The sequence below is a fragment of the Plectropomus leopardus genome, chromosome 5 (assembly GCF_026936395.1).
Source record: "Plectropomus leopardus strain MGB_pleo_1.0 chromosome 5, ASM2693639v1, whole genome shotgun sequence".
Lineage (NCBI taxonomy): Eukaryota > Metazoa > Chordata > Actinopteri > Perciformes > Serranidae > Plectropomus > Plectropomus leopardus.
In genome coordinates, this window is record NC_142180.1 from 31383169 (window position 1) to 31408598 (window position 25430).

At 41.1% G+C, this 25430-nt stretch overlaps 2 protein-coding genes across 4 annotated transcripts in view; one reads left to right on the forward strand and one right to left on the reverse strand.

Moving 5' to 3' along the window:
• Positions 1–1882: 1882 nt before the first annotated feature.
• Positions 1883–12788, reverse strand: prkaa2 (protein kinase, AMP-activated, alpha 2 catalytic subunit). Of its 2 annotated transcripts, none has more exons than XM_042482908.2 (10): positions 12441–12788; positions 10256–10397; positions 9052–9145; positions 7604–7748; positions 6594–6681; positions 4927–5151; positions 4659–4821; positions 4215–4553; positions 4005–4131; positions 1883–3134 (listed from the first exon to the last, which is right to left on the reverse strand). In XM_042482908.2, exons 1-10 carry the CDS (start codon positions 12538–12540, stop codon positions 2884–2886), a joined length of 1674 nt encoding a protein of 557 aa, XP_042338842.1. In that variant the 5' UTR covers positions 12541–12788; the 3' UTR covers positions 1883–2883. The 2 variants fall into 2 exon arrangements, with proteins under 2 accessions (XP_042338842.1, XP_087934077.1); XM_088077951.1 differs by lacking the exon at positions 12441–12788 and adding an exon at positions 12015–12388.
• Positions 12789–15125: 2337 nt separating this feature from the next.
• plpp3 (phospholipid phosphatase 3) overlaps positions 15126–25430 on the forward strand; it is a 38925-nt gene continuing 28620 nt past the window's right edge. Inside the window, exon 1 of one of the 2 annotated variants that reach the window (XM_042482922.2) lies at positions 15126–15729. In XM_042482922.2, coding sequence (XP_042338856.1) covers positions 15591–15729 — 139 coding nt within the window. In that variant the 5' untranslated portion in view covers positions 15126–15590. The remainder of the gene's footprint in view (positions 15730–25430) is intronic. The other variant, XM_042482916.2, reaches the window with a different exon arrangement.

The window sequence follows — 25430 nt, forward strand, 5'->3', positions numbered from 1 at the left end:
CAACGCCAACCGTTTAACAGTCCAAACTAACTATCTGTTGTGCCCGTCTCTGGAGCTGCTCTCCTCTGCAAACAGTCAGTTCAACATCTGCCCAGTTAGCCAAAGCTAACACAGCAGCAGCGGCTAACATTCAACACCACAAATTAACACCAACATCAAACAGTGCGCCTCTGTCGTTAATCCTATAAATAACCATTAAGTAACATTTGCCATGTGATGCCAACAGTTAGCCCTGTCACTGTGTGTGTGCAGCTGGGCAAACTCTCACAGCTGTCCCCAGCACAGAGCTCACACTCCTGCAGCAGTAGCTACAACCCATACATTCTGCGATTCGGTAAAGCCGAGCGCTGTGTATTTGATAGAGTTGGTAGTTCAGCGAGCCAACTTGCCACTAAAACGTTCAAAAGTATGGCTACACACCGCTCCATTAACATTATGGATATAAAATGAAGTTCTCTATTGGTATTTGTATCACTTTTAAGTCACTGGTTACGTAATTTTTTAAATGATACTCAGTCCTCGTGAACCTCCAACATGCCCAAATTCTTCCCATTATTCTAAAATATTATCCCACCACTCATATTTTATACTGACTATATAAAATAATATTTTAAAACATTATGCCCCTTTCTAATAAGTTTTATCACAAACCCCTATTTGTGTCACCAGTCTAAAGTAGAGTACGCACTACCGCCAACCTGTTCTACAAAGAGGCAACAGTCCAGTGCTCCCCATCACAACAAAAAGGCTGCTTTAAAACTGAGAACAAACCCAGAGACAGACAGACAGGAGGATCTTAGCAGCACCAACTTCACTTTCACTTTCACACAGATTTTGAAAACATATAGCATGACAACACCAATGCATAACTTGGCTATGGTATGATCTGACAGGACACTGCAGAACATTTATAAAGTAATAATACCACTGAAACATAGGAAGAGAAACAACAGATACAGTAAAGCTTATGTATCCACAATAAGAGTGTGATGCAATAAAACAGTAAATCTGCAAATAAGTTTTAAAGTGCAGACTGAACAGACGATACAGACACCAGCGCAAAAACATCATGTCCCTTTGTCACTTTCAACTATATCTACCGATCTCACAAACCACTGCAGAGACCCTCCGAACAAAGTCAGTAAGAAAAACAACAATCACGTGACACACTCTACCCATCTGATCTCCACTACACACACTGGCTCATGCACACACTCTCCATAAATATGCACTGAGTTACTGTGCTGCATTCTTTAAGGCAACTGGAGAAAGGTTTCTGTGGCTTATTCTGTCCTGCAGCAGATACACACCATCTCACGAGGATTTATCATCTTCTGCTTTTATCAATAATTGTCATGACCTCGGACACGGGGGCTAATTATGTTTATTACAGCTAATACGATTAGTAGCAATTTTGAAAATTGACTGACTATTGAGGTAATTTATCAGGTAAATATTAACATTTGCTCAGAGAAAATCAACTTCAAGACCTTGAATTAGGCTCTAATTTCTGATGTACATTTTTCTCATTTTAACAAAAAGCTTAAGGGGAAAAAAGACAAAAATAGTTAATAATTGTAGCCCTCAAAATTCCTTCACTCTCCATTACAAACAGCACACAGCGTCTGTCTTTTTCAGCTTGCTGCTTATGTGACAGACTGCCATGTCTGTCCTCCTGATATCACCGGCCTGCTTGCGTTTTTTAAATTACATTCTGGGCATGCATGGCTGAGCAGCATATTAGCAGTTGCTCAACTTGTCATTTGTTAAGGACTAAACTGAAGTGTGGAGGGGTCTGTGTGTGTTGCATATTTTTGACAGCTATTGAATGCATAAAATGATGGTTGTGTGTGAAAATAGCAGATGTACAGTATACACGGCGGAAAAACACACAGTCAATTGCTGTCCAAAAAAAAGAAAGAGATTATATAGTGGTTGCGGAAGCTCATGTGAGATGGTGTGTATCTGTACGTCAACACTAAATGCAGGACACCGTTAGTACCATGCAGTATTATCGTCCTACTATCCTGCCTCTCTAGTTTCATTAATCTTCTACAATCTATTCAAAATCAAGATAAAACTCTACGCTGATGCAGTGCATAAATAATGTAACTACAGTGCCTAAAAAACTCGCTCAAAAATAAATATGGATCTGATATCTAAATAATAATAATATTTTTCTGGAGTAAAAAGTCTGTTATTTGGTTCATCCTTTGTCAACCTTTTAAGCTACGTAATATGATTGTAATATAAATATAATATACATGGATAACAAAAGTTTCTTTACAAACCATATAATATAAAACCTGAAAATAAATTTTACATGTGCTAACGTTCCCCCAGACACAGATTTAATGTCAATTTTAATCATCAAGACAAGAAGCTAAACTGACCTCGGATCAGTGTCTGGGGGAAACTCAGCAGGTTTTCCTGCCATTGATGATGTTTCAGCAGTTGATAGAAGATTGAAGGTATTTGTGGGAGGAGTTACAGTGGACTTGACCTTTGCTGACTCCAACACGACTGTGAACTGTGACCTATTGCCACTCACTTTGCTGGCCTCCGCTATGTCACAGATGCCAGTCCAAGGATCAGTTTTCACAAGCTGTGGCTGGATGTTTCAACTCCAAGACTATGATCCAAGGACTGCGTCAAAATGAGAATAAAGAAGCTACTAATCTGCCTTTCCAAAAAAGGATTCCTCTCTGTGTCTCCCTAATCTGAGGTGAAAGGCATTGCTTTTCAACTGGAACAGAGATGGAGAGGAGACAGAGAGAGGAAGTCACTCCGAGCATCTACACTTCCTACGTCCTGGATCAGCATTTGGCTTCAAAACCCCACTGACATCCAGGTTACAGCGAGGTCAGGAGTCGACAATGGGTCTCAGCGTGCCAGTGTAGTGATGAGACTGGCGCACATTTCAAAGAAGTCCATGGTGTGTGATCCCTGACGGGGGGTGAGAAGAGGGGAGCTACCAGACAGTGACCCGGGGAGGGAGGAGCTGAGCTGGGGAAGATCAATCGCTGGACTTGCTGAATCAATGCTCAGTCTGGGTCTGTGGAGGCCGGCTGTGGAGCCTGACCTCTGAGGAGTGGATGAACCCGATTTAAAGCCCACCGCCTCAATGATGTCATCTGGGGGTCACATGAGCAGAGAATTGTAGCATCAACATTCAATAGGAGTGAACTCCTAGTAACCAGTTAGTAAAATATGTAAATATTTTAATATTAAAAGTTTTGGGAGTGGATGCCCCAGATAAAAAAGAAACTTGGCGTTCAGAGGAAAGACTCGAGCAACAAAAAAGACTTGAAGAGAGCCCTCTTGGGGTTGGGGAAGATCCGGCAAGCTCACCTGCAGGCATGCATCATAGGCATGGTTGTAATAACTCTCACTGCCAGAGGGCGGAGACAAAAGTTCTGCACTTCAGCTTTAATATAAATTCAAGTAAATTATGTCTTTAACTGAAATCGAAAAACAAGCAGAGGAAGGAGATCTCCTGTGCCACTCATACTTCTAACTTTGAATCTGTGTGTGTGTAAAAGCCAGACAGTCTTGCATAAAGAAAAGCCCATGGTTATGTACAGTACTTGTGTATTCTGAAAAATATCTAAATCAGTGCCAAATTTAATAATGTAGGTGAAAAAGCGCAACTAAGCAAACATACTGAATAAATGTTCTTTGTGCTTGCATTTCTAAAAGAGGTGACCTGTTAGCAGCTGAAATGGAAGTGCAATTTACTGCTAAGACAAGTACTAAAAGTGCATTTAGAGCTACATAAACACACCTCAGCTGTTCCAACTCCACTAACTCAGCCAAAGCTCATTTTAGAGCCACATATAGGAACAGCAATTGAATTACAAAATATCGGCACTGATGCAAATGCTTTTTTACTATCACCTACTCTACAGTAAAGTCATATACAAAGTGCATTAAAACATTGGGGGGTGGGGCTTTAAGATTTGAATTTGCTTTGAAGTATGTGTGTATGTATGACTATGACTAACCATCGATGCTCTTGAAGTCGAGGAGGTAGGATCTGTTGTCCACCTGATAAAGCTGCAGGCTCATTTTCACCAGGTTTCCCGTCACTGGATTCTTCCTCCGCACTCGCAGGTGATATGGGTTCACGACCTACAACAAGTAATAACAATCTTGTTTGCACATAGACTTTTTTGTGCGCTTTATTTATGTGTGTTTAAGACATATCCTATTACCTTCCAGTCAAAGCTGAGTTGTCTCATAGCCCTGTATACTTCAGCCATGATATCATACGGTCTGCTCTGACTCCTGATACCCAGGTGCCACTTGGCTTTCTTCACTGCCAGCGGCTTGGGCCGAGTTGTGTTGAGAGCGTCCAGAGGACAACGAGCCTTGGGGCTGTCGGCCAGGAGCGGAGGCATCCTCTCTGGGTGGGGTTTGACACCAGGGGGCAGCGGCATGCCTTCTTCTATGAAAGAGCCCTGGGGAGGACTGGAGGCCAAGTAGAACTCGCTGGCCTGCGTCATGATGCGCCGGTTGTCTATTATAAGGTGATAGGCTACTGCTAGCTGATCCTGCACGGACAGAGAGACAATTGAAGACTTAATTAAATGAAGCTGAGGACCTTCAAATTAGTGAAACAGACAAACATCTCTGAACTGTGAATGTGCTTCATGTACCTGAGGATCCCCGCTGTAAAGGCTGGACACAACCTCGGACTCTGTGCATTCAAACTTCTCACACACTTCCCTGACGGCCTCTTCGTCCAGGACTGTAGCGTCGTATGAGGGGTCCTCAGGGAACAGGTAGCCTGGCAGGTCCTGCTTAAACCATTCATGTTCCCTGATGGAGGAGAGCATTAAAATTATCAGTCTGAACTACAGAACTAAATCTAATGGTGATTTTGGTTGATGATTAGTGTCAAAATGATCAGAGAAGGTTGAGAACCTGATGTCTTTGATGGTGGCTCTTTTCAAAGGGTCCACCTGCAGCATGAGCATGAGCAGCGAGGCCACCGAGCGAGTCAAGTACTCTGGGATGTAAAAGACGCCTCCTCTGATCTTTTTGAACAGTGTGGGGACGTGCTCATCATCAAAGGGCAGGGTGCCGCACAGCAGGGCGTACAGGATCACCCCACAGCTCCAGATGTCAACCTCTGGGCCTGCATAGAGTCTGATGCAGTGATGAGAAGATGTGATACTTAACAAACAAAAAGATCCACAAGATACACAATCTACCACTCTTGAAGAACCGCTGGAAAAGGAGGTAGCACGTTTATAACTTTTAACTACCATTATATAGCTTTTACACATAAATACTAATTTATGATTTATGACACAAATGCACATGCATGGTTGAGGTGATATACATTCCATCTATTGGCTGTACAGTTTTCTATTGATCTACAGGTGGTGGTAATGCGCCAAGAAGAGCAGCAATCTGCCACCAAGAGCTGTAAAGAAGAAGACTTCAAGCTGGTAATGTACCATTTAAATTACTTTAGAAAACCAGCTTTACTAACTGTTTTATGAGGAAGTACATGCATTCAGCATATTTGTTAGACCGTAAGCATACACACAGAGTTTTGGGGAGTAACAGTAACAGTTGTAACATTAGTTTGTTTAGAAGAAAACTTCACAGGGCAACTCATAAGGCTGTTTTCTGTCAGGCTGGGTCTCATTCAGTGTTTACTGCCACATCCACACTAATACCTTTTCATTTTAAGAAGGCATAGCACTACGTTTGCACCTAGGTTCCAGTGTTTTGCAACTCCTAAAACAGAGACCTTTGAAAATGCTGCTGACTCCATTTTAGTTTGAAAACTCTGGGGTCCCATTTTAGTCTGCACGGGAAGAAACAAACTTTTGAAAACGATGACACAAGACACCCATGCGGCCCAGTTATAAGTCACAGTATATCAAGCCAGTACAATATAGCGAAGTCTACATAATAATAATAATAATAAGAATAATAATAATATCTTGGATTTATATAGCGCCTTTCATGGGACCCAAGGATGCTTTACGAGAACACTACATACCTTTTGTGATTTCATCCTTCTTAGGTGTCTTCTCTTTTCTCATCACCATGACTTCCTCTGGCGATGGACAGTGCTCCTGGTACTGATATGTCCCCATATTTGTTTTGCAACAATTGCCAGTCTTTTTTTGCCGCTGCTTTGACCACCTTATACTAATGTATGACTTTCAGTAACAGATACATCTTGTCCTTGGCTCAAGCAAAAAAAGTCTCACTTTTCGCCATCTCCATACTGTTTTACCAACTTACTGAAGAGTATACAATCTGCTTCCTGTTAACGCCAGCACGCACATGCCCAGCAAATTGTCATGTGATATGTAATTTCTGGTGTGTTAGTATGGATGGAGAACTTTTCTGAAAAGGTGCTAAAATGTTTATGTTTACAGAGATCCCTTTCGTTTTCAAACATTCTCGTAAAATGAACACATATTCGTGTGAATATGGCCTAAGTCACAAACTATTTCGTTCCCTACAGCCTTATACATAATGGTGATTCAGTAATTGTCTTCTAAACATATACAGTATAATGGCGATTATCCATATAGCCTTAAACACATGTGACCACACATACACACCTTCCTGAGATGACCTCTGGAGCAGCATAGTTCGGTGAGCCACAGCTCGTCCGTAGAAACTCCCCATCTGACATCATGTTTGACAGACCTGTTGGCCAAAAACAAGACGTATTAGCACCCTTCAGTCTTTTCTCTGACAGTGACACAGACTAATGAAACAATCCTCTGTTATCATATTATTGCTATTGATCCTTTGGTTAAATTGCACATGGCCTGCCACAGGGAGGGTGAGAGTTATACACCATGGACACCACTGATATCTTTATCCTCGTTTACCCGCCAAGACTCTAAGCTCTAAACACAAAGCTCATCTAATTGGATGAGCTTCTCTGTGCCTGCCAGGGCCAAACGCTAAACACCAGACACTCTGCGACGTGCTGACCTTCTCTTTATCTTTTATCCCTGTTCCTTTAACACCCTCCCTCTCGCTGCTCACCAGTGTCTGTTGCTCTCAGCCAAAACACTCCTCCTGCTGTACAGCCCTGCTGCACCCCCACGATTCCTTCCCTATCAGATGACACTGGGCCTCAAGGTTTCCTGCCAGACATGATATGAGACCTGGCCGTTGCTAGGGGGACCTCTCTCCACCCCACACACCCTGCTGCGCAAAGGGTCTTTGTGAAAATATTTCTCTTTTTCATAGTCGTATTGCATCAGGCGCCGTCTCTTAACCAATCAGCTAGAACAATTATGCCACAACTGATAAGAAACTTGGCGAGAAATTCCTCTTTATTTAATCATGAGGTTAACAGGTGCGTGATGGTGATTTCACACTTTTCTACATGTGTATAATTAAGTGTATAATTACGCATTGTCCTACAACTCTAAAACAAATGTTGCCTCTGCTCAAATTACTTGGTAATTCCACTCAGCTCTGCCACAAACTCTGCGTCTTTGTCTTTCTCATTCCCCCCCGTGAACATATTTTGTTTTGCTTTTCTCTTCTTATATTCCCTAACAATTCTTCTGCCTCCGCCTTGAACAGTAACTCTGTTGTCTGGGGATCTTACCGAAATCGGCTATCTTGGCATTTTTGCTGGCATCCAGCAGGACGTTCTCAGGTTTGAGGTCTCTGTGGACCACCATGTGCCTGTGGCAGTAGTCAACAGCTGAGATAATCTGCTGGAAAAGACGGCGGGCTTCTGTGTCCTCCACCTGAAAGACACAATAAGAGAGGACATGATTGGGCTGTGGCTGTAAAGATTATTTCTCTGATTGTGTGGAAAGAATGGTGGATCATGAAGTTTTGTGGTGTCTTGTTTAGAGCAAATGTATCATGTTCAGGGATGGGCTGTTATGGCTTAGAGCCCAGGTAAAGTTCAAGGAGGATTATTCTATTAAAAATAAAGTCCCCAGTCCCCAGAGGAGGATGTCTCTACATAGCTGTCAGTATCAGTTCAGGGTCTTGAGTGTTTGTGTGGAAAATCATGCTTTACTTAAAGTTTAAATCTCATAAAAGTGAAAGTGAACATTTAAATAAGAGTAAATCTGCCAATAAAATACTCATTGACAGCTCAGTTAGAAAGGTGGAGCAGTGAAGGTGTTAGGAAAAACATGACTCCTAAACTATGAATCGTATCACTTGGAAGTTTAAAACAGTGGTTTAAGGAAGGAGAAGCAAAATATTTTGGTGTAAATATATGTAAGTGATGGGAATAGCTTTTTAAATATTGTATATTAAAACAGTATTTTGTAACAGTAACAGTATTTTGATGTCTCTATAGAATATGAATAAATTCAGAAAATGTTTTGAAAAAAGCTCATATGATTTACCTTAAGTAACATAAAAACACACAAATAGTAGCATGTTTATGATTGCTTAAGTCAACATTGGAGTCACCACAACAACTGCCAAATACTCAAAGTGACAGTTCATCCCATAATCAAAAACAGATAATTTATCTCTTAGCTGTAGTGCAATTTATCAGTCTAGACTGTTTTTGTGCGAGGTGCCGAGTGCTGAAGATATCAGCCGTAGAGATGTCTGCCCTCTCTCTAAAATAATGGAACTAGACGGCACTCAGCTTGTGGTGCTCAAAGCGCCAAAAAAATATGTTTGAAAAACTCAACAGCTCGAAACACAACTCAACAGTCTCTTTCCAGAAATCACGACCTAGTTACTCAAGATAATCCATAGACCTTGAGGTGAGCAGTTATGTGTAGGAACTATTTTCTTAGCTTAGCTAGCTTAGTGGTACTAGGTGAGCTAGCAGTAGATTCAATATAATGATAATGTTAATAATAATCATAATCATAATCATAACGTAACTGGTGTTTAATAGAAGTTGGTAATACACTCTAAATACCACCTCAGACACTGCTTTGTAACACATTTATCAAGTTTTATCAAGTTTGAGCTGTGACTCAGCTATATTCTATTGATGCAGTGACCACTAGAACCCGGTGAATGTGGATTATGAGGATAATACCAGTCAATTAATAGGTTAAATTGTCTTACCCGTCCATGTTTGCAGATGTAGTCAAACAGCTCACCTCCTGACACATACTCCATGACCATGAAGAAGTCTGTGGGTGTACTGATCACCTGGTACCTAAAACATAAAAACAAATATATTTACTGACATGAAAATTCTGGACATTAATTAACATAAACTCTTTTACATAATAACTCTAAGTTTTAATCTAACCTTAAACACAACAATAGGCTTTTATCTAATCTCTAAACCAAATTTATTTCCTTCAAAATATACACAGAATAAAGATACAGAGACAAATACATGGAAAGGTGAGGCTAAGCTGTGATGTATGGCTGCTGAGTGTAGGCATTATTTCATAAAGGTCAGGTATACTAAAATGCAGGCCCAATCTCATGAATGGTTGCTCTTGTGAGATTCTGCACTTTATCACAATCTACTTTATTCCTGTCGAGCCGCGAGTTGCACAACACGGCCGGCGCCGTGGGAGAAATATACACAAACCAAATCACGCACACACACACACATTCTAGGAAATCTAAATAGTGAGAGCACATGAGGGAAATGTTAAGACATTTATTCTAATTCATTTCATTTTATGCTGGTTTTACAAACAGTGCAGTTTCCATGCCTGAAGCTGCCTGTAACAGTGCAAACAAAATGTTTATGCACCTAAAATCTATGGGTTTGTGAATGTATATGTACGTGACAGCATGTTCCACAGCACTCAAGCTCACGACCTGAAAGCTCACATATCTGCCATAGCTTACAGTGTGACAGTGGACTAACCCTGACCTAAAAATAACACAGAGATTGTTGAGAGAGACATGGACTGACAAGGAGAAAGAGAAAGATGGGACACAAGGTCAAATAAATAACCCAAGACGAGTTAAGACACCTGAATGAGGACAGAAATTTAGTCATGCAGGAACTACAGCAACTTCTATCATCTTCACTGGATATTTAAACTAACCAGAAGTGTGTGTGCATTGGTATGTTTGTGTGTTCCTTCTCCTGGGAGCCCTGTGGGCATGCTCAGTACAGCTCAGCCGTAGCTGTAGTAAACAAACAGGAACGAACAAAGCATGCCACAACGCAGAGGGAACACAACATAGCAAGGAGCCCACATTACAACAGACACTAATTTAAGAGAGCTCAGTTATATCTCTGCGTTGGCACTGAGTCTTAAAATCTGATAGAAAGGATGTGTCGTCTTTCTCCACTTACAGCTTGATAATGTGTGGGTGTCTGAACAGTTTGAGATTCTGGATCTCTCGTTTGATCTTTCCAACAACATCGAGACTGCGGATCTTTTGTCTGTTTAGGATCTTTACAGCCACTTTATGGCCTGTCAACTGGTGCTCGCCAACTGAAAACAAAAGAATACAGATATGAAGCAGATACAGATGGTAAAACCACATAGCGGCTCATTATAAACAAGACAGTTACAGTTACATAGGGTTGCAACGGTATGGGAATTTATGGTACGAAAATATCGGAAATATCGCAGATTCGTGTTATTACAGAATTATTATTATTATTATCAGGCAGAATGATCCTTGGAGAAATGAACACAAGGGTTAATTTAGGCTGAACAAACATTTTATTAGTATAATCTAAACTTTAAAAATGTTTGAAATTATGCGTAAAAAGTCTTCCTTTTGTGAATTATTAAATTAAAGGTAAGATTCTCCATCCAGTTCAATTTCATAAAAAAGCAAATGTACACTATATTGCCGCAACCCTTCAGTTAAGTAATATACTGTATAGTGGACCAAATGAGGCAGAGGCACTAATGACTTAGGGTTTCATTTACGTAACTGTTGCACAAAAGAACTGCAACTAATAATTATTTTCACTATCGATTAATCCACCAATTATTTTCTTGATTAATTGCTTAGTCTATAAAACGTCCAAAAAATGTGAAAAATGCTCATCACAATTTCCCATTTTTTTTGGTCTGACTTACAGTCTAAAACCCAAACACTCTTCATTTACTATCATACATGACACAGATAAGCAGCAAATTCACACATTTAAGAAGTCCAAATGGGCAAATGCTTGACATTTTTGCTTGAAAAATGACTGAAATTATTAAAATAGTTGGTGATGAATTTTCTCTCAATTCAATAACTGATTTATTGACAGATCGTTGCAGCTTTATTGCACAGCAGGCTTCAACAGAACAGTAATTTTTGTTATTGTGCATTGTCTGTCAATTGTAGACCTTTTCTGCTGGCCATGTCTTTAATCGTTCAGGGTTTTGGAGCTACCTGCATGCTCTGAAGGCTCAGAGGCCACGTTGGTATTGTATCTGCCAACACGTGTTAAAAGCTTGACTACTACATCAGTTATAATACATTAATACAAGAAGTGGATAAACTGCTCTAACTCCTGCAACAGGATTATCCTACAAAAATAATAAAAAAAATACCACTAGAAAGCCATTATCATTAGGAAAATGTAATTAAATTTAGCATTTAAACAATATGGGTATATACTGAATTCTCCAATATTTTTTTTTGCATTTTACCCATAATACAGAAATTACTTAAAATGTAAGGTTAGCTATGACTTGATGTGAGTTTTATTAAAACAATACGGGTATACACTGAATTATCCAATAAATCTGACTAATTACTTGAATGCATTTTCCCCATCATACAGAATTTACTTAAAATCTAACGCTAGCTATGACTTGAGGTGGGTTTACCCCCTGCTAAGCTAATACATCCCTCAGACTGCGCACACGAGAAACAGGCTGGCTGAGCGTGGACTTAAGGCTCACAAGGTCACGCAGAGTGTCTGAAAACTAGCTAAGAAAACTGAAATAATATCCTATAATAGGCCTCCCCGGTAAAACTTTACGCCTGTTTTCGGTTTTCGCGACTTACTTAACAAGCTAACATTAGCATACAAAGGGATAACATATCGGACTAGCTTGACGGTTTATAAACATTGTGTCAGTTAATAACAGTATGCTCACGCGCAGGGTTTCGGGTAAACTGAAAGCTTCACAGTCGTCCTTTACCGCAACACGGGCAGAGAAATGCCGCTTAAACTCCTTGTTTTTAACGTTTAACGATAATAATGTGAGTATGACTGTGCATCTCCTTGTAGCTGTTGTCCTCCAGGTAATTTCACCTGCCATAGCTGATAACAGTAGCTAAAGAGGGGGGCTTCGGTGAAAGAATTTGACTTTCAAGCTGGCGGATTCTCGAAGCATATTTACGCTTTAAATCCCTCCCGTCGCCCCCGTTAAAGCGCTCAGCTACGCAAACTGCTCACTGGCCGCCGGCAAGTTTAACACAGTCCGTTGAGGGGGGAGGCACGGACGGCGACTACTTCATATTACTCCCAACTGAAACAACGTACACATTCAGCTCGGCATGACACAAAAGCATGACTTAACTCTTCACTTTGCCGAATGTTCCCACTCCGAGCGTGTCGCCGAGGATGTAATGGCCGATTTTTACCCTGCCTTCGTGTTTCTGTTGTTGCCGCTCTGCCATCTTCTCCGTTACCGACGGCTGGGCTCGCTCGGTGCGGCGGGTGTGCTGCCTGCCTGCCTATGGAGCGCACGGAGGGGCGGGGCGCTTCACTCCTGTCACTGCGAGGAAAGCGAGAAGCACCCGAGGACTCGACCCCCGCTGAACGCGCGCTGTTAGGTTTACGGTGAACGCTGTAAATAACTGCTTTCCTTGAGGCCATATGGCATCTGACGTAAAGCGTAGACTGTCTAGCACAACCGGGATAATCTCTCCAAGAGCCCAGCGACCTCTGCCATCTACCCTGCAGGTGTGTGTCCCCCACTGACTCGACTTTTGCACATATCAATTACCAACCCTCATATATAAGCCTCTATACCTACAGCAGGTCTGATCTAAAATTAAAACATAAATTAAAATAGCCACGAGCAACATGTTTTAATCAGGGATACTCAGGTTGCTCTGCTTAGGGGCCACTTTTGCAAAATGACAGTAAACCAGGGGCCACTCACAGCAGCCCATACATGTTTCTGGGATTTTAGGACATTTCTAGGACTTATGCACATTCAGGATTTGAAGAAATGTCTATGTCAGCACATTTATAGCATTTTGTTCGAGGACTTCAGGTCGTTTCTGTGATTTTAGGATGCTTCTGGGGTTTTAGCACATTTTTAGGATTTTAGGAGATTTCTAGGATTTTAAGAAATTTAAAGGATTTTAAAATTTCTGGGATTTTAGGATGTTTCAATGATTTAAGGAAGTTTTATAGGATTTGAGGTTGTTTCTAAAATTTTAGGACATTTCTAGGATTTTAAGAAATTTCTATAGAAATGTCTTAGGATGTTTCTAGGATTTTAGGGCATTCCTAGGACTTTTCAAGAATAAAATAATTATTAGAAAACGGAATAATAATCATAAATATACAATATAACAAACTGCCATTACTGTCTTACTTTCTATACATCTACTGCATTTTGCATGTGGTTTGTGCAGTTGGTGTGTCTCATTTTAATTACTTTCAAATGTATCCAAAAGTAGAAAACTAGAATGTAGTAAGAGTTTTATGAGGGCTGTATTGCTGTTGACTGATTTAGTTTTTGTTAGTATTTAATAAAAATGTAATAAAAAGGGTAATTAAAAAGTCACCCAAAAAGTCACAGTATGTGTGCCTGTCCTGTATGGTACTCAATCGTATGCTGGCTTCCTAAAATGTCACTCAGTCATCAAAACTTTCAGAACCTGTGATCTAAGATATTTTTATTCATTTTTTTAATGTTATAAAATGGTTAGTGTAGCTGTTGAGTTTCTAAAATTTTCTCTTGGGGAGAATTTTCCCCTCAGACTCCCCTTGAGGGTCGGGTTGCAAAGGGTGTAGATTGAAAACGGTTGTCCCCAAAGTTACTTGATTACGGCCCTGATAATACTTCTGAAAGACAGCACCCACTGTTTGCAAAATATGGAATGAAACGTTAATGGAAGAGCATGCATGGATGAATTATTGTTTTTGTTTTGCATCCATAATCCCTAGTCATAGGCCATCAGAACAGTTTCAAGTGTCAACAAGTCTATATTTCTATTGGCTGTCAAACTGGTCAGTCAGTTTCATTGTTATTCTCACAAACAGGTGCATCCCATAGGCTACTGTTGACGTTGTCTCTGCAGTCAAATTACACTTCGTGTCATATTTATCTTATTTGTTACTCCCCATATCTATCGCATCAATCTCTGATTTAAACTGAATCAAATCAGATTGTATTTTTAAGTGTTTAATTGTAATAATCTTCCATTACCTTCTGTTACAGACTGGGCTGGTGAAATGATGGATGCAGGAGTTGCCAGGAAGGCGAGACTGAGGTGAGTTGTTCATATCTAACCACTAGATGGCAGTGTAAGTTTAATTTATCATTATAGTATCAGTATGACTCAGAACTGCTGCTGCTATTTTGTGCAGATGGCAAGAGTCCTCTTTGAAATTGGGAAGCATTTGAGAAGCTGTTATTAAAAGGTTTTCGTAGCAAGTTTTTTTTAAAGGATTAAACCCTTTCTCTTTAAATACATGCCAATGTGTAAAGTAATCAAAGTGATCAAATTAAAATTTCCTCTGATAAATCTGCAATTTCACAACACAAACTCTAGAAGCAAGTCCTTATAACACATCTTCTCAGAAAAGCAAATAACGCAACAAAAAAAGATGAATCATGAACTTCTGTATATATTTTGTATGGACACTTACAGAATACAGAGTACACAGAGAGTTATATTATAGTATTGGCAAAATACACAAAAAAATGTCCTATTAAAGGTAGATTAAAAAAATAAAATCTAATTCATATTTCAATGAACTATTTCATAGAACTGAGAATTTTGCACGTGTCCAATGATGGTCGTTCCTTCGTCTTGTCAAACTGAGGAGATTTATGAGATTAGCAATGCCACAGTGTTTTGGGGAAAAGGCTGTTTTTGTAATGAATTTGTCCCATCTCCAATTACATATTCTGAAACGCTCCACTATAACTCCAGTGCGCCTGTCATACCTCACGGAACCACCGGGGGCGCTGTGTCCCTGCAATGCCGTTTCCCCCCCACTAGTGACCAGTCTCAGAAAGTTTTCCATGCAGCGATGGAGGTTATTGCCCACCGCTAGCACAAGAGGGAAGAGGGCTGAGCCTTGAAGCTGCTGGGGGAACTTGAAGAGAGCAGGGGGAGGAGGAGGAGAAGAAGGATTGATATAACAAGAGCGGCTGTCGGTGCGCAGCGCAACTCACTCCAAGTCTTTGAACCAAGACCGACAGATAAAGGGGAGCGGGCTTTCCATTCATTACGAGCACAGGCAAACTTTTTCTTCCTTGAGTCCGTGGCGCGGGTCCGTTCACCACATCACAATCATATTTTTAATCTGTTTTTTTGTAAAACGAGACATCAGCAAACTTTACGAGACCTCCGCGCAGGGAAGCGTGCTCCCTGCTGAATTGCATGACATTTCTTTTAAGGACTTGAGACAGACTTTCTTCACCTACCTACCTACCTACCTACCGCGTGGTGTGGGATTTTGAGCTGAAACGGGGACTTCTCCAATGCAAAAGTACATGTATGAGAAAGCAATGGCACAAGAGACAAGGAACGGAGGAACCTCTACGTTAAATAACAACAATGGTGTTGACAACAGTAAGAAGAAGCTGCTAATAGCGCTCGACATCTTCTGTCTTCTACTCGGTAAGTTTATGAAAGAGTTTAATTTGAATTGTTTACTTTTTGGGCTCAGATCAGCTGATTTGCACGATGGCACCTTGAATTCACACACACTCAAGAAATGAGAAACAACAGACAGATTAACCCGCGCTTTCTAATGGTTGGCAGTAAAAGCCTTATCGTTTTAAAAGTATTGCCTGTTATCTGTCACCACAAGACAACTTAATCTGTAACATCCCCTTATCATGCAGCTCCAACACACCAACCCATGCTGGAGAAGCGCGGCACAAAACATTTAAGGCTTTCACATTGTTAAAAATGGTGTTTATAGTGTGCAGTCTTCAAATAAAACAACCCAAACATGGCATTTATCAGTTAATATAAGAGAAACTTTGACATTCTTGTGATTGTCTAACACATGCATGTTACTGAGACAGCAACATGAAACTGTTGTCATCACATCATCTGTCGATCAATTTTCAAGTTTACAGAGCATCATTGGGACCTAGATGCTCCTACCAACATGCCCCAAGCATAAATGTTTTCAAGTGTTGTAACCTGCCCTTTTATTGCCCTTTAACCCTTTGAAACCTGGATCAACATCACTTTTCTTGTGCTGCATTCAGACGCCTGTCAAAAACATTTAAACCCTTGAAACCTGAACAAATTGGTGTGATTTTGTCAGCAATTGGCAAGAAATGTCCTGCAAAATGCAAGAAATGTGTAAAAAAGAGAGAATTACAAGAAAAATAAAAAAAAAAAAACTAGGGGAAAATGCCCCAAAAACTATAGTTCTGATCATTATATATTTAAAATTATGTTACACAATGTATGTGTATATCTTATATGTAAGCATTTTTATCTTTTCTTTTCAGGTCACTTTTTAAAACTTTTTGCTATTTTTCAGGTTATTTTCTCATAACTTTTAACTCATTCCTTGTGTCTAATGTTTGGGTCATTTCTCGTTAAGTTGTTTATTGCCTTTTTCCATGTTTTTGAGTGAACTCAAGCTAATTTTCTCGGGTTTCAAAGTTTTATGTGTCCTGTGTCACCCCACCTGTGCCCTCATAACCTCATTTATCTGACCCCAAACCCTGCTGAGGTGCCATTCCAGCTAGATCTGTCCATACAAAAGTGGCTCAAGTACAAAATCGAAGTGCAATTACGGTATTGATTCGCAGCTGATGAAAGTGTCACAGATGTCAGTGGTCTTTTACCGCTCGGATTTGCTCCACTTGTTTGTGAGTTTGCGTGTTACTTGTTATTCTGCAAGCGTTCGGATTCAGTGTGCAGTTTGTGTGTTGCTTTGATAGCCGGTTTGTTTTTGGCCGTTGTCACTGTATCCCAGTCCTTTTAGTTCCTCGCTCCAGTGGCCCCCCTTTCTCTCCTCTTTGTTTTCAATCCCTCCGTCTCTCCTTTCTCTCTTTTAGAAAAGGATTATGGGAGTTGCGCTCAACTTCTACACATTCTCTCCCCCAGAACCCTGCAAATCCCTGGCCAGCTGCCCCTGATCACTCCACTTCAAATTGCTTTCTCTCCCTCTCTCTCTTTTTCTCTCCGGCTTTCGGTCTAGCCCTCTTTCTCCCTCTCTGTCCAGGGGACTGCGTGGAATAATTGCTTAAGCATGTGTTGTGGCAGGGGAATGCCGCTCCAATCTAACAGAGATGGAGAGGCGGGACGCGTGGCTGACCGGGCATTAGAGGAGCAGGTGGGAGCCACACCAGCAGCTTTATATGGAGAAACTGAGGCATCAACAGTAGTAACAAAATATGCACCATCGCCACACAGGAACAGGGTTTTATCACCCAGGATGTTACAAATGGTGCAGATTAACCCCACGTTCTCTTTAAGTGCCGTGTAATAGAAGCAGAGTTTTCCAGTGGCTTTATATTGCTTTGCTTATTAAAGAACCTCAGACAGAGATGTTTCATCTGCACACATGTAAATGTAGATGAGCTTTGAGCGCATGTGGAGAGAATTTCCTGCACAAACCAACTTCCTTCTCTGGTAAAAGCTCCTCTTTGCCGTGTCAGGAGCACACACACACACACGCATGTAAACACACAGACACAAATGGGCTCACAGATTCTCCTTTGTCATGCTAAACACAATCTGGCTGCTCAGTGGTGATTGGTTGCCCCACTTTAGTGGTTTGATGGTGGTGTTGGTGGGGGTTGCACATGGGGGTTTCAGTGGGTGGAGGGACAGTTGGGTTAAAAGAGAGAAGGAGAAAGGAGGGGTAATCAGGGGGTCCTGAATGAGGAATGTGTGTAGAAAGCTCAGAAGAGTGCTCTGCATCAGAAAAGAGTGATGTACAGCAGTGGTTCCCAACTGATGGGTCGTGGTCCAAAAGTAGGTTGCAGGTCCATTCTGAGTGGACTGCAAGTGACTTGTGAATATGTCATGTTTGTAAAAAACACTTTATTTTGAAGTACAGACCTATAGAGTTGGTTAAGAGCCTCATTCATCAAGCTACCTTTTTTTTCCAAGTATAGCAGCTATTTATTGCCCTGCTCTTGGTATTATTTGGCTTAGGGATGCACGATACTGGATTTTTTGCCGATATATAACAACCCATTAACCGTTAGCCTATACCAATATCTATAAATCCACTTTTTTCCCGACCTAATTTTAGTGATCATTGAGTTTCTTCTGTAGTGGAATTAACAGAATATTATGCATATTCATATTGTGATGGCTCACCAGTAGATGGAGACATAAGATACAATGCTTTACATTATATGTAATATTCATTCATTATGCAAAATACGAAAAACACTTCAATATAGGGTTGATGTCTTGTACATGTTCTCTTTAAGTAAAGAGAACATGTGATATCAGCAGAAATCAGCACGTTGGGCGATTCCAATATTTCATTTCAAATCCAATAACAATCATGCGACCTTAATTAGGCCGATAACATTCTGTGCAGCATTATTGTCAATGGTCTCGAAGTGATTACAGTGCTATTTATAATACCACGTTTTAAGTAGTTGCACTTTATTCTTCCATTATGTTTTATTTCATAGTGTTCTAAGCCCACATGTTTACATTTAATGAAAAAAATGAACACGTGCTGATTTATTTTAGGTGTGGACCTTGGACTATTGACTAATGAGAAATCTGGACCCTGTGGCTAGACCAGTTGGGAACCACTGGTGTACGCTGTATAGCTAGTTCATGCATAAATATCCGGTTACCTTTAATTAGTTTCTATCTGCCAGCTGGTGCTATTAACACACCCAAGATGCAGTGACAACTTTCTATGGACTGTCAGGTTGTCAGTCTGCCCCAGAGCCACACACCCTCCGGCACGGATAATTATTCTGTTTGCATAAAGGCCATCTGAGGCCATCTGTAATCACACACATGTGTACAAACTAAAAATGGGCCCCTCCTTTTGTTGCCTCTGCTAATAGTAGCTAATGATGCATAAACACAGCGGGATCTGAATGGTGATTAAAAAATATATACACAAATGACTTTCACCCACCGCTTAACTGCTGGGACCGGAGTTACAGTGTACGATTTTGGCTGCTGAGCCCAAGAATCATCTGCTGATTTCACTTTGGCTCAAGTTCCACTCTCACTGAGCAGCAGAGTTGATTTAGAGACGCCATAAGGAGCGCACACACCATACACTCGCTATAAATACACAAACTTCACCGCAGACTGCGACATTTCATTCTTCTCCTTTTCTCTGTCTCACATGCACTTCTCCTGAACATGGCTACACGCTGTCGGTTAGCAGTTAAAAGTGGATGTTTATTGTGAAAGCAGGAAAACATTCTTCTAAAAGTATCCTCACCTAAACCCAGATTAAGTTTCACACAATACAAAGGAGATTATGCATTGTGTGTTTTGGTGCATACATTAGTGTCGGGGTTTGGAAGCCACTCACAGTTTGAACTGCAGGCCTTGATTAAACAGAATATAAACATGGATTTTCCAGGACTCGATTCACTGACTTTCACTTGTGTAGGTTGATTGAAAAACTCTGCAAAATATGCCTTTTTCCATCAGTTTCTCACATTTCCTGTTATCTGTTCTGCACTGTAGAATCTGAAAAGTTGAATTTACTTGAAAAAAATCTTGGAAACTGATTGCCTTAAAATAATGGAAGTAAAAATAACTAGTCCTAATTTGTATTAACTTAACATGTGATTGTCATTTGCTTAAAATTTTGTCATATTTACTTAATTTTGTGATTTTTTTGGGCAACTTAGAAATGACAAGTTTAATGAAATCAGTTTTTCTAAGATGTCGTGATTCAGTATACTAGTCAATCATATTTATGTGTTCCTAAACATGTTAAGAAAACAGAACTCGCCGATCTCTTAACTTCATCTTCGCCAAAATCTTTGTGATGATCAACTTGGTTTACCCAAGTTGCTAATACTTACAAAGAGCAAGGTCATTTCACTTTTCATTTTTAAGTTGCAACAACTTCACAAAATTAGGTAAACACAGATAAATTTCAAGTAGACTTACATTTAGATATGAAGTACACATTAATTAATATTTATAGTTAAATTTACTCTCCTTTTTCAAGGCAATCGGTTTCCGAGAGTATTGTTAAATCAACTTGTCAGATTTCGCAGTGTGATCTGCGGTGCAGTCAGGTGTTTAGTGACGTGATTTTCCATGAGCGACAGAGGTGGAGATTGTTATTAGCAGCCCGAGAGCAGTGTAACCTTTTGGCCCCGGGGAATCGGCTTCATAACTGGCCCTGGAGCATTAACCCTATATGGCTCTGACCCATCTCCTGCCTCTCCATTAGCTGCTATAGCATTACAGCAGTCAGTCACACAGCCCCTCATTAAAGCTGGAGAGGTTTAACCTCTACCTCTCCAGGCCTCAGCCACTTCAATCCTGAGCCGCTCAACAAATATTTTCCAGAATTTCTCAAATTCTTCATCTGGCTGTAGTGCCTTGGCCAAAGACTCTTGATGTGACATCTGGTGCAATTTTGGGAGTGAGTGAACCAGGGGGCACGCTGTGTGTGTGTGTGTGTGTATGTGCGTAGTGTGCGCAGGAAAGGGTGGGAAACGGAAAGGTAGTGTCGGTCGGAGGTAGGTGTGGTTGTGAAATGAAATCCTGTCCATTTTTTTCCTCACAGCCCAGTCCCCCCCCTTTCTTCCCTCTGCGCTCCCTCTCCACTTGAGCTTGTCTTCCCTCTTCTTAACTGGCTTTGCACTAATGGAGAGAAATGGCATGAAAGAGCTTTGGAAGCGAAATTAAATTTAATAAGATGGGGGTTAGTGTGTGCGAAGAAACTTCTCTGCCTGACAACAACAAACAAAGTAGTTTTTGCCAAGTGTTTAGTAGAAAACTGTAATCAAACAGCAAGTGGGAGGCCCTCACAGAAACCCAAACACAGGCTCCAATCCAAAGCTGCCGACCTTAATCTGAGGGCAAATATTCTCAGGAGCTCTGAGTCGGTGTGTTCAGCAGCAGAGGAAACTGAGGAGAGGAGTGATCTGGACTACCCAGATTGATGTAAAAGCCTGGTAGTTGTAGGTTTTCTACCTCTTGAGCAAAAACTTCCTTTTTCTCTGTTTTCTCAAGTCATGTAGCACCAATTTCAGAAGTATTTGCATTTTTCTATTGCAAAGACAGACTAGTTTTTTTAAAACACATTCTTTTCAGCAGTGAGAGTATTCTTTGAGGGTGCAGTATGTAACTCTGGAGAACAGTCAAATATCAGCTTTTGGCTGGTGGTTCACCCCATCTACCAACCTGTTGTTATTTGAGGACCTGGCAATGAGACTTCACAGTCAACTGTCTTTTTACAGAATGCATACTGAGCCTTTCAGAAGGACAGAAAAACATGCCATTATAGCCATTTCTCCATGAAGGTCTTCATGTCAAGCATCACTAATTTGGGTGTTATAACAGTCAACAGAAAAGCTCCCAGAAGGCATGTGGATCTATAGAGGGCATGTATTGAAGTTGTTTGAATTTTCTATGTCCCACTGTTGATGCTCCTTGTCAGTCTATTCTTCTGTTTGTCATATAAGGTCAAAGGTCAGACAGCAAAGAGAACAAGTGCCTGCAGTGCTCTCCATATGACATTTGCTGCTCTCAAACCCAGCCGAGGGCTCCGTGCAGACATTCAGTGGACACACACAAAAGAATACATAACATCAGATTCAGCTCTGACTGTAGTCAATATACAGTGTATGGTATGGTATTTAAGATAAGATTACATCACTGCATGTATGCTTGTGTGTTATCTGTGGCTCTAGGGGGTAGCCTGTGGTGTGTGTCTGTGTTATAGCTGCAGGACGAGGAGAGGTCTGGGCCCTGAAGAAGGTGAGGAGGGTCCTCTGGCAGAAGATCATTTGATTATGTAATCAGATAAAGATCAGCTGATGTTCATGACAATACCCATAGCCATAGGGATGCTAAGTCCTTGAAGAATGTATGGAATTTTAAATGTGCATTTTAGTGTTTATTTTGATGGAGAGTAGTGTTGTTGTGTTATTGTGGCCAGACTTGTGTGTGTGCAACATTTTGAGCCTGTCATTGTGACTTATGGCTGGTTTTCTGCTGGTGCATGAGCTAAATGACAAACCCTTGGGGTTTTTGTCTGAGCAGGGCTGCAATTAGAGGTGTGTGTGTGTCCCGTGAGGTTTATGAGGGAGAGAGCCTCCAGAGATATTATTACATGGACTCTTAGGCCTGAGGGGTGAAGCAGTCTATGTATGCGTGCCCTTATTTCTGCAATGCGTGTGTGGGTAGCACGTGTGAGGCATCTGTGACTAAGTTTGTGTGCATGTGTGTGTTTGTGTGTGTCCCATGCGGTTCCTGTAGGCAAGCCGAAGGCATCAGATTGACTGATATGACTGCGTCTCTTTATGCCGGTATACAAACCAGACACATTCATCTCTTAACTCATTTCCCCATTGTCTCCATCCCGGCAAACAATTAAATTGTACAATAAAAGACTAAACTCTGACAATAGATGAAGAACAGCTTGTAGTTTACACTTTGACAACAATAGTGTAGTAAAGCCTCTGTTTTCCTCTTCTCTTTCTCTCTCTGCTCTCTCATCTATGATTATATCCCTCTTAGGTAAACACCCTCAAACTGCTTATTTAGATAAATCAGGATTACTGGGCTGCACCCTGCGATAAACTCTTGTTAGCAGTCATTCTTGGTTGTTTAAGCTTGTGTTTGAGTTTTCAGTGGGTGTTGTAATTGAATATTTTTTGGCATTATGTGTGGGCAATGAGCTCATCCATGAATGCCTGATTGTCCATTGCACCCAACTCTGAGGTTTGTTACTCCTACACAGCTGTCTCTCTGGGGTCATATGAAAAAGCAGTCACTATACATGGTTATGCTTTGAGCTGGGCAATCTATGGATATTGGACTATTGTGAAAATATTTTTGCAAATCGTTATATTGTGGGTGTTGTCTTTTCGTCGTTTTAAAGGCTGCTTTTCAACAAAAGTGTAATTTTATGAACTTACTGTTCTAGCTGTTCTATTATTTGTCTTTACCCACTTAGTCCTAAATTCCACATTACTGATGACTGTTTATCAAAAATCTCATTGTGTAAATATTCTGCAAAAGCAACACTAGCTTTAGCCCGACCAGGTTTTAGTGTCTGTAAGAGTTGCAGATGACCTAATACAGCAGTGGTTCATCATTGCCAGCAGGCTGAGAGCTGCAGGCTCCATTATTACATCCCTCTGTTCAAACACACTGTGCTCTCCGGGGCCTCCTCCCTGCTGCTACACAGGCCCCTCTGTCTGTCACTTTCTCTTACTACATTGCCCACTACAATCCTCTGTATTTGTGTGTGTGCACATGCTGTGCGCATCCAGAGATTGGGGGGTTGGGGGGTCAGAGAGATTTCACTGTTTCACTGAGAACAATGCCCCTTTTGATGCATCTCGGCGCTCTTTGTTTCGTTAACGAGGACCAATAGGCCAGTGGCAGACAGAAGGAGGATAAAATGGAGGGAGGGAAAAAGTGAACGAGGTAGGGAAGATGAGAGAGTGAGAGACCCTCCTTCCTCGCTGGTCACTCGAGGCCACTTTGAGTATCTGTCACTGCTTAATGGCTGTTGCTGCTTCTAGCAGTACTGTTGACTGGATTGTGGGTTGCAGTGTTAATCTGCTCAGCTGTGGCCAGCACTGGGCAGTAATCAGCTCAGCATCTTTATTGGCGCTGGCCTTATCTGTGCTGCAGCCACTGAGCCCTATCCTGTTTACATACAGAGAGAGGCTGACTGAAGAGGCTCCCGGTGATACTAATGCAGGACATTCACACTGCTGCTCCAGTTTACCACCTATTGTCTTCAGATGAATACTGCCCATCAGAACGCTATGCTAACTTTTTTTTTTACCAAGGGGCTTGGGGCTTAGTTCAGACCTCTGTAGTAAAAAAAAAATCTCCAAAACATGCCCTCCAAACTCATGCATGTTTTCTTTAAAACGTTTTGGAGGTTTTCTTTTCTTTGAAATGTTTTGGTGATTTTTGAAAAACTTTGGGCTTTTTGGTAGATTTTCTTTTTCCTCTATTGTTTTTAATCTTTGAAAAATGTTTTTGTTATTTTCAAAGAAGACATGTCCTTCAACCCACAGGCATGACAAAATTGAAAAACTCTACAGCAGGAAAGCATACTTCAAAATAAAAGCTCTATGCTTCAAATTCAGTCCATTCAGAATGGAACAACTGCCCTGAAGACACCAAAACACAATGGACACTCAGCCTCAGCATAGTTTAATTGCATGACTAGTTTGGTACTAACATTTACCCGCCAGTGTGGCAAATGGACAACCAAAAGTCATCTGTCGGACTGTGTGATAAAATTACTGTCGCAGTTAGTGTTACCACTTCCTGTATCTGTCATTTCTATTTAAATGGCCTCTAGTTAAAAAAAGCCTTTTTTATTACTGGCACACTGTGCTCCTAAATTAGTTTGCATGTATCAATTTTTAGGCACAATTGCAAGTGAATTGCTCGCTGTTAGAGTCTTGCAAGGTGAGCAGGATATTTAAGGATGAGGTGAAGGACTGTGAGAAATGGAGGAATGTAGTGGGTGAAGTTTAGGGGAGCATTATCCAGAGAAAGGCATCAGGTTTCAAAGACTCTACAGCCCTCTTCTCTGCGGCCAGGCTTTTGTTCCAGGGGATAATAATGCCATTATGGCAACAACAGAGAAACACCCAGCCAGCCAGCCACCCAACCAACCATCCAGCCTGATCTGGCCCCTGGGCGCTGCTCAAGTTTCCCTGCACTGGAGCAGCTGTGCATTCATCCTCTTTCAACAGACAGTGTGGCCAAGCATTAGGAATGTCTTGATGAGCTGTAACTGATCTTTTTAAAACACATTATAAATATCCTCCTCTTGCTAATATGGACTTGAGTTAATTTATCACAAAACAGTGTTGAATCCAACATCTCTTCAAATGTGCCCAGAACAGCAACACAGAGCCAGGAGGCGGCATTCAGAGGCTGCCCTCGCAGGTGCCTGCTGTTAAAAGTCCCCCTAGAGAGTGTCCCAACAGATGCCTGTGTGTGTAAAAAAAGGGCATTTATTCCTGTGAATAAAATCTCTCTGAGTAAGCACATGTTTCAGCCAGCGGCCCCCCGGTCGCTGCAGCATTCACACAGAGGGGGAAAAAGGACAGGGATTCACTCTGCGCACCACTCTGCTGACCTCAGCCACTCGTGTGTGTGTGTGTGTTTGTGTTTGTGTGTGTGTTTGT

What these genes read in the sequence shown, in the direction of transcription:
- prkaa2 (XM_042482908.2), bottom strand. Translation starts at nt 12,540, where the DNA reads ATGGCAGAGCGGCAACAACAGAAACACGAAGGCAGGGTAAAAATCGGC. An exon ending in AACATTCGGCAAAGTGAAGA is followed by an intron (nt 10,398 to 12,440) that starts GTTAAGTCATGC and finishes TTTTGTTTTCAG; the next exon opens with TTGGCGAGCACCAGTTGACA. An exon ending in GCCACCATCAAAGACATCAG is followed by an intron (nt 4,822 to 4,926) that starts GTTCTCAACCTT and finishes CTCCTCCATCAG; the next exon opens with GGAACATGAATGGTTTAAGC.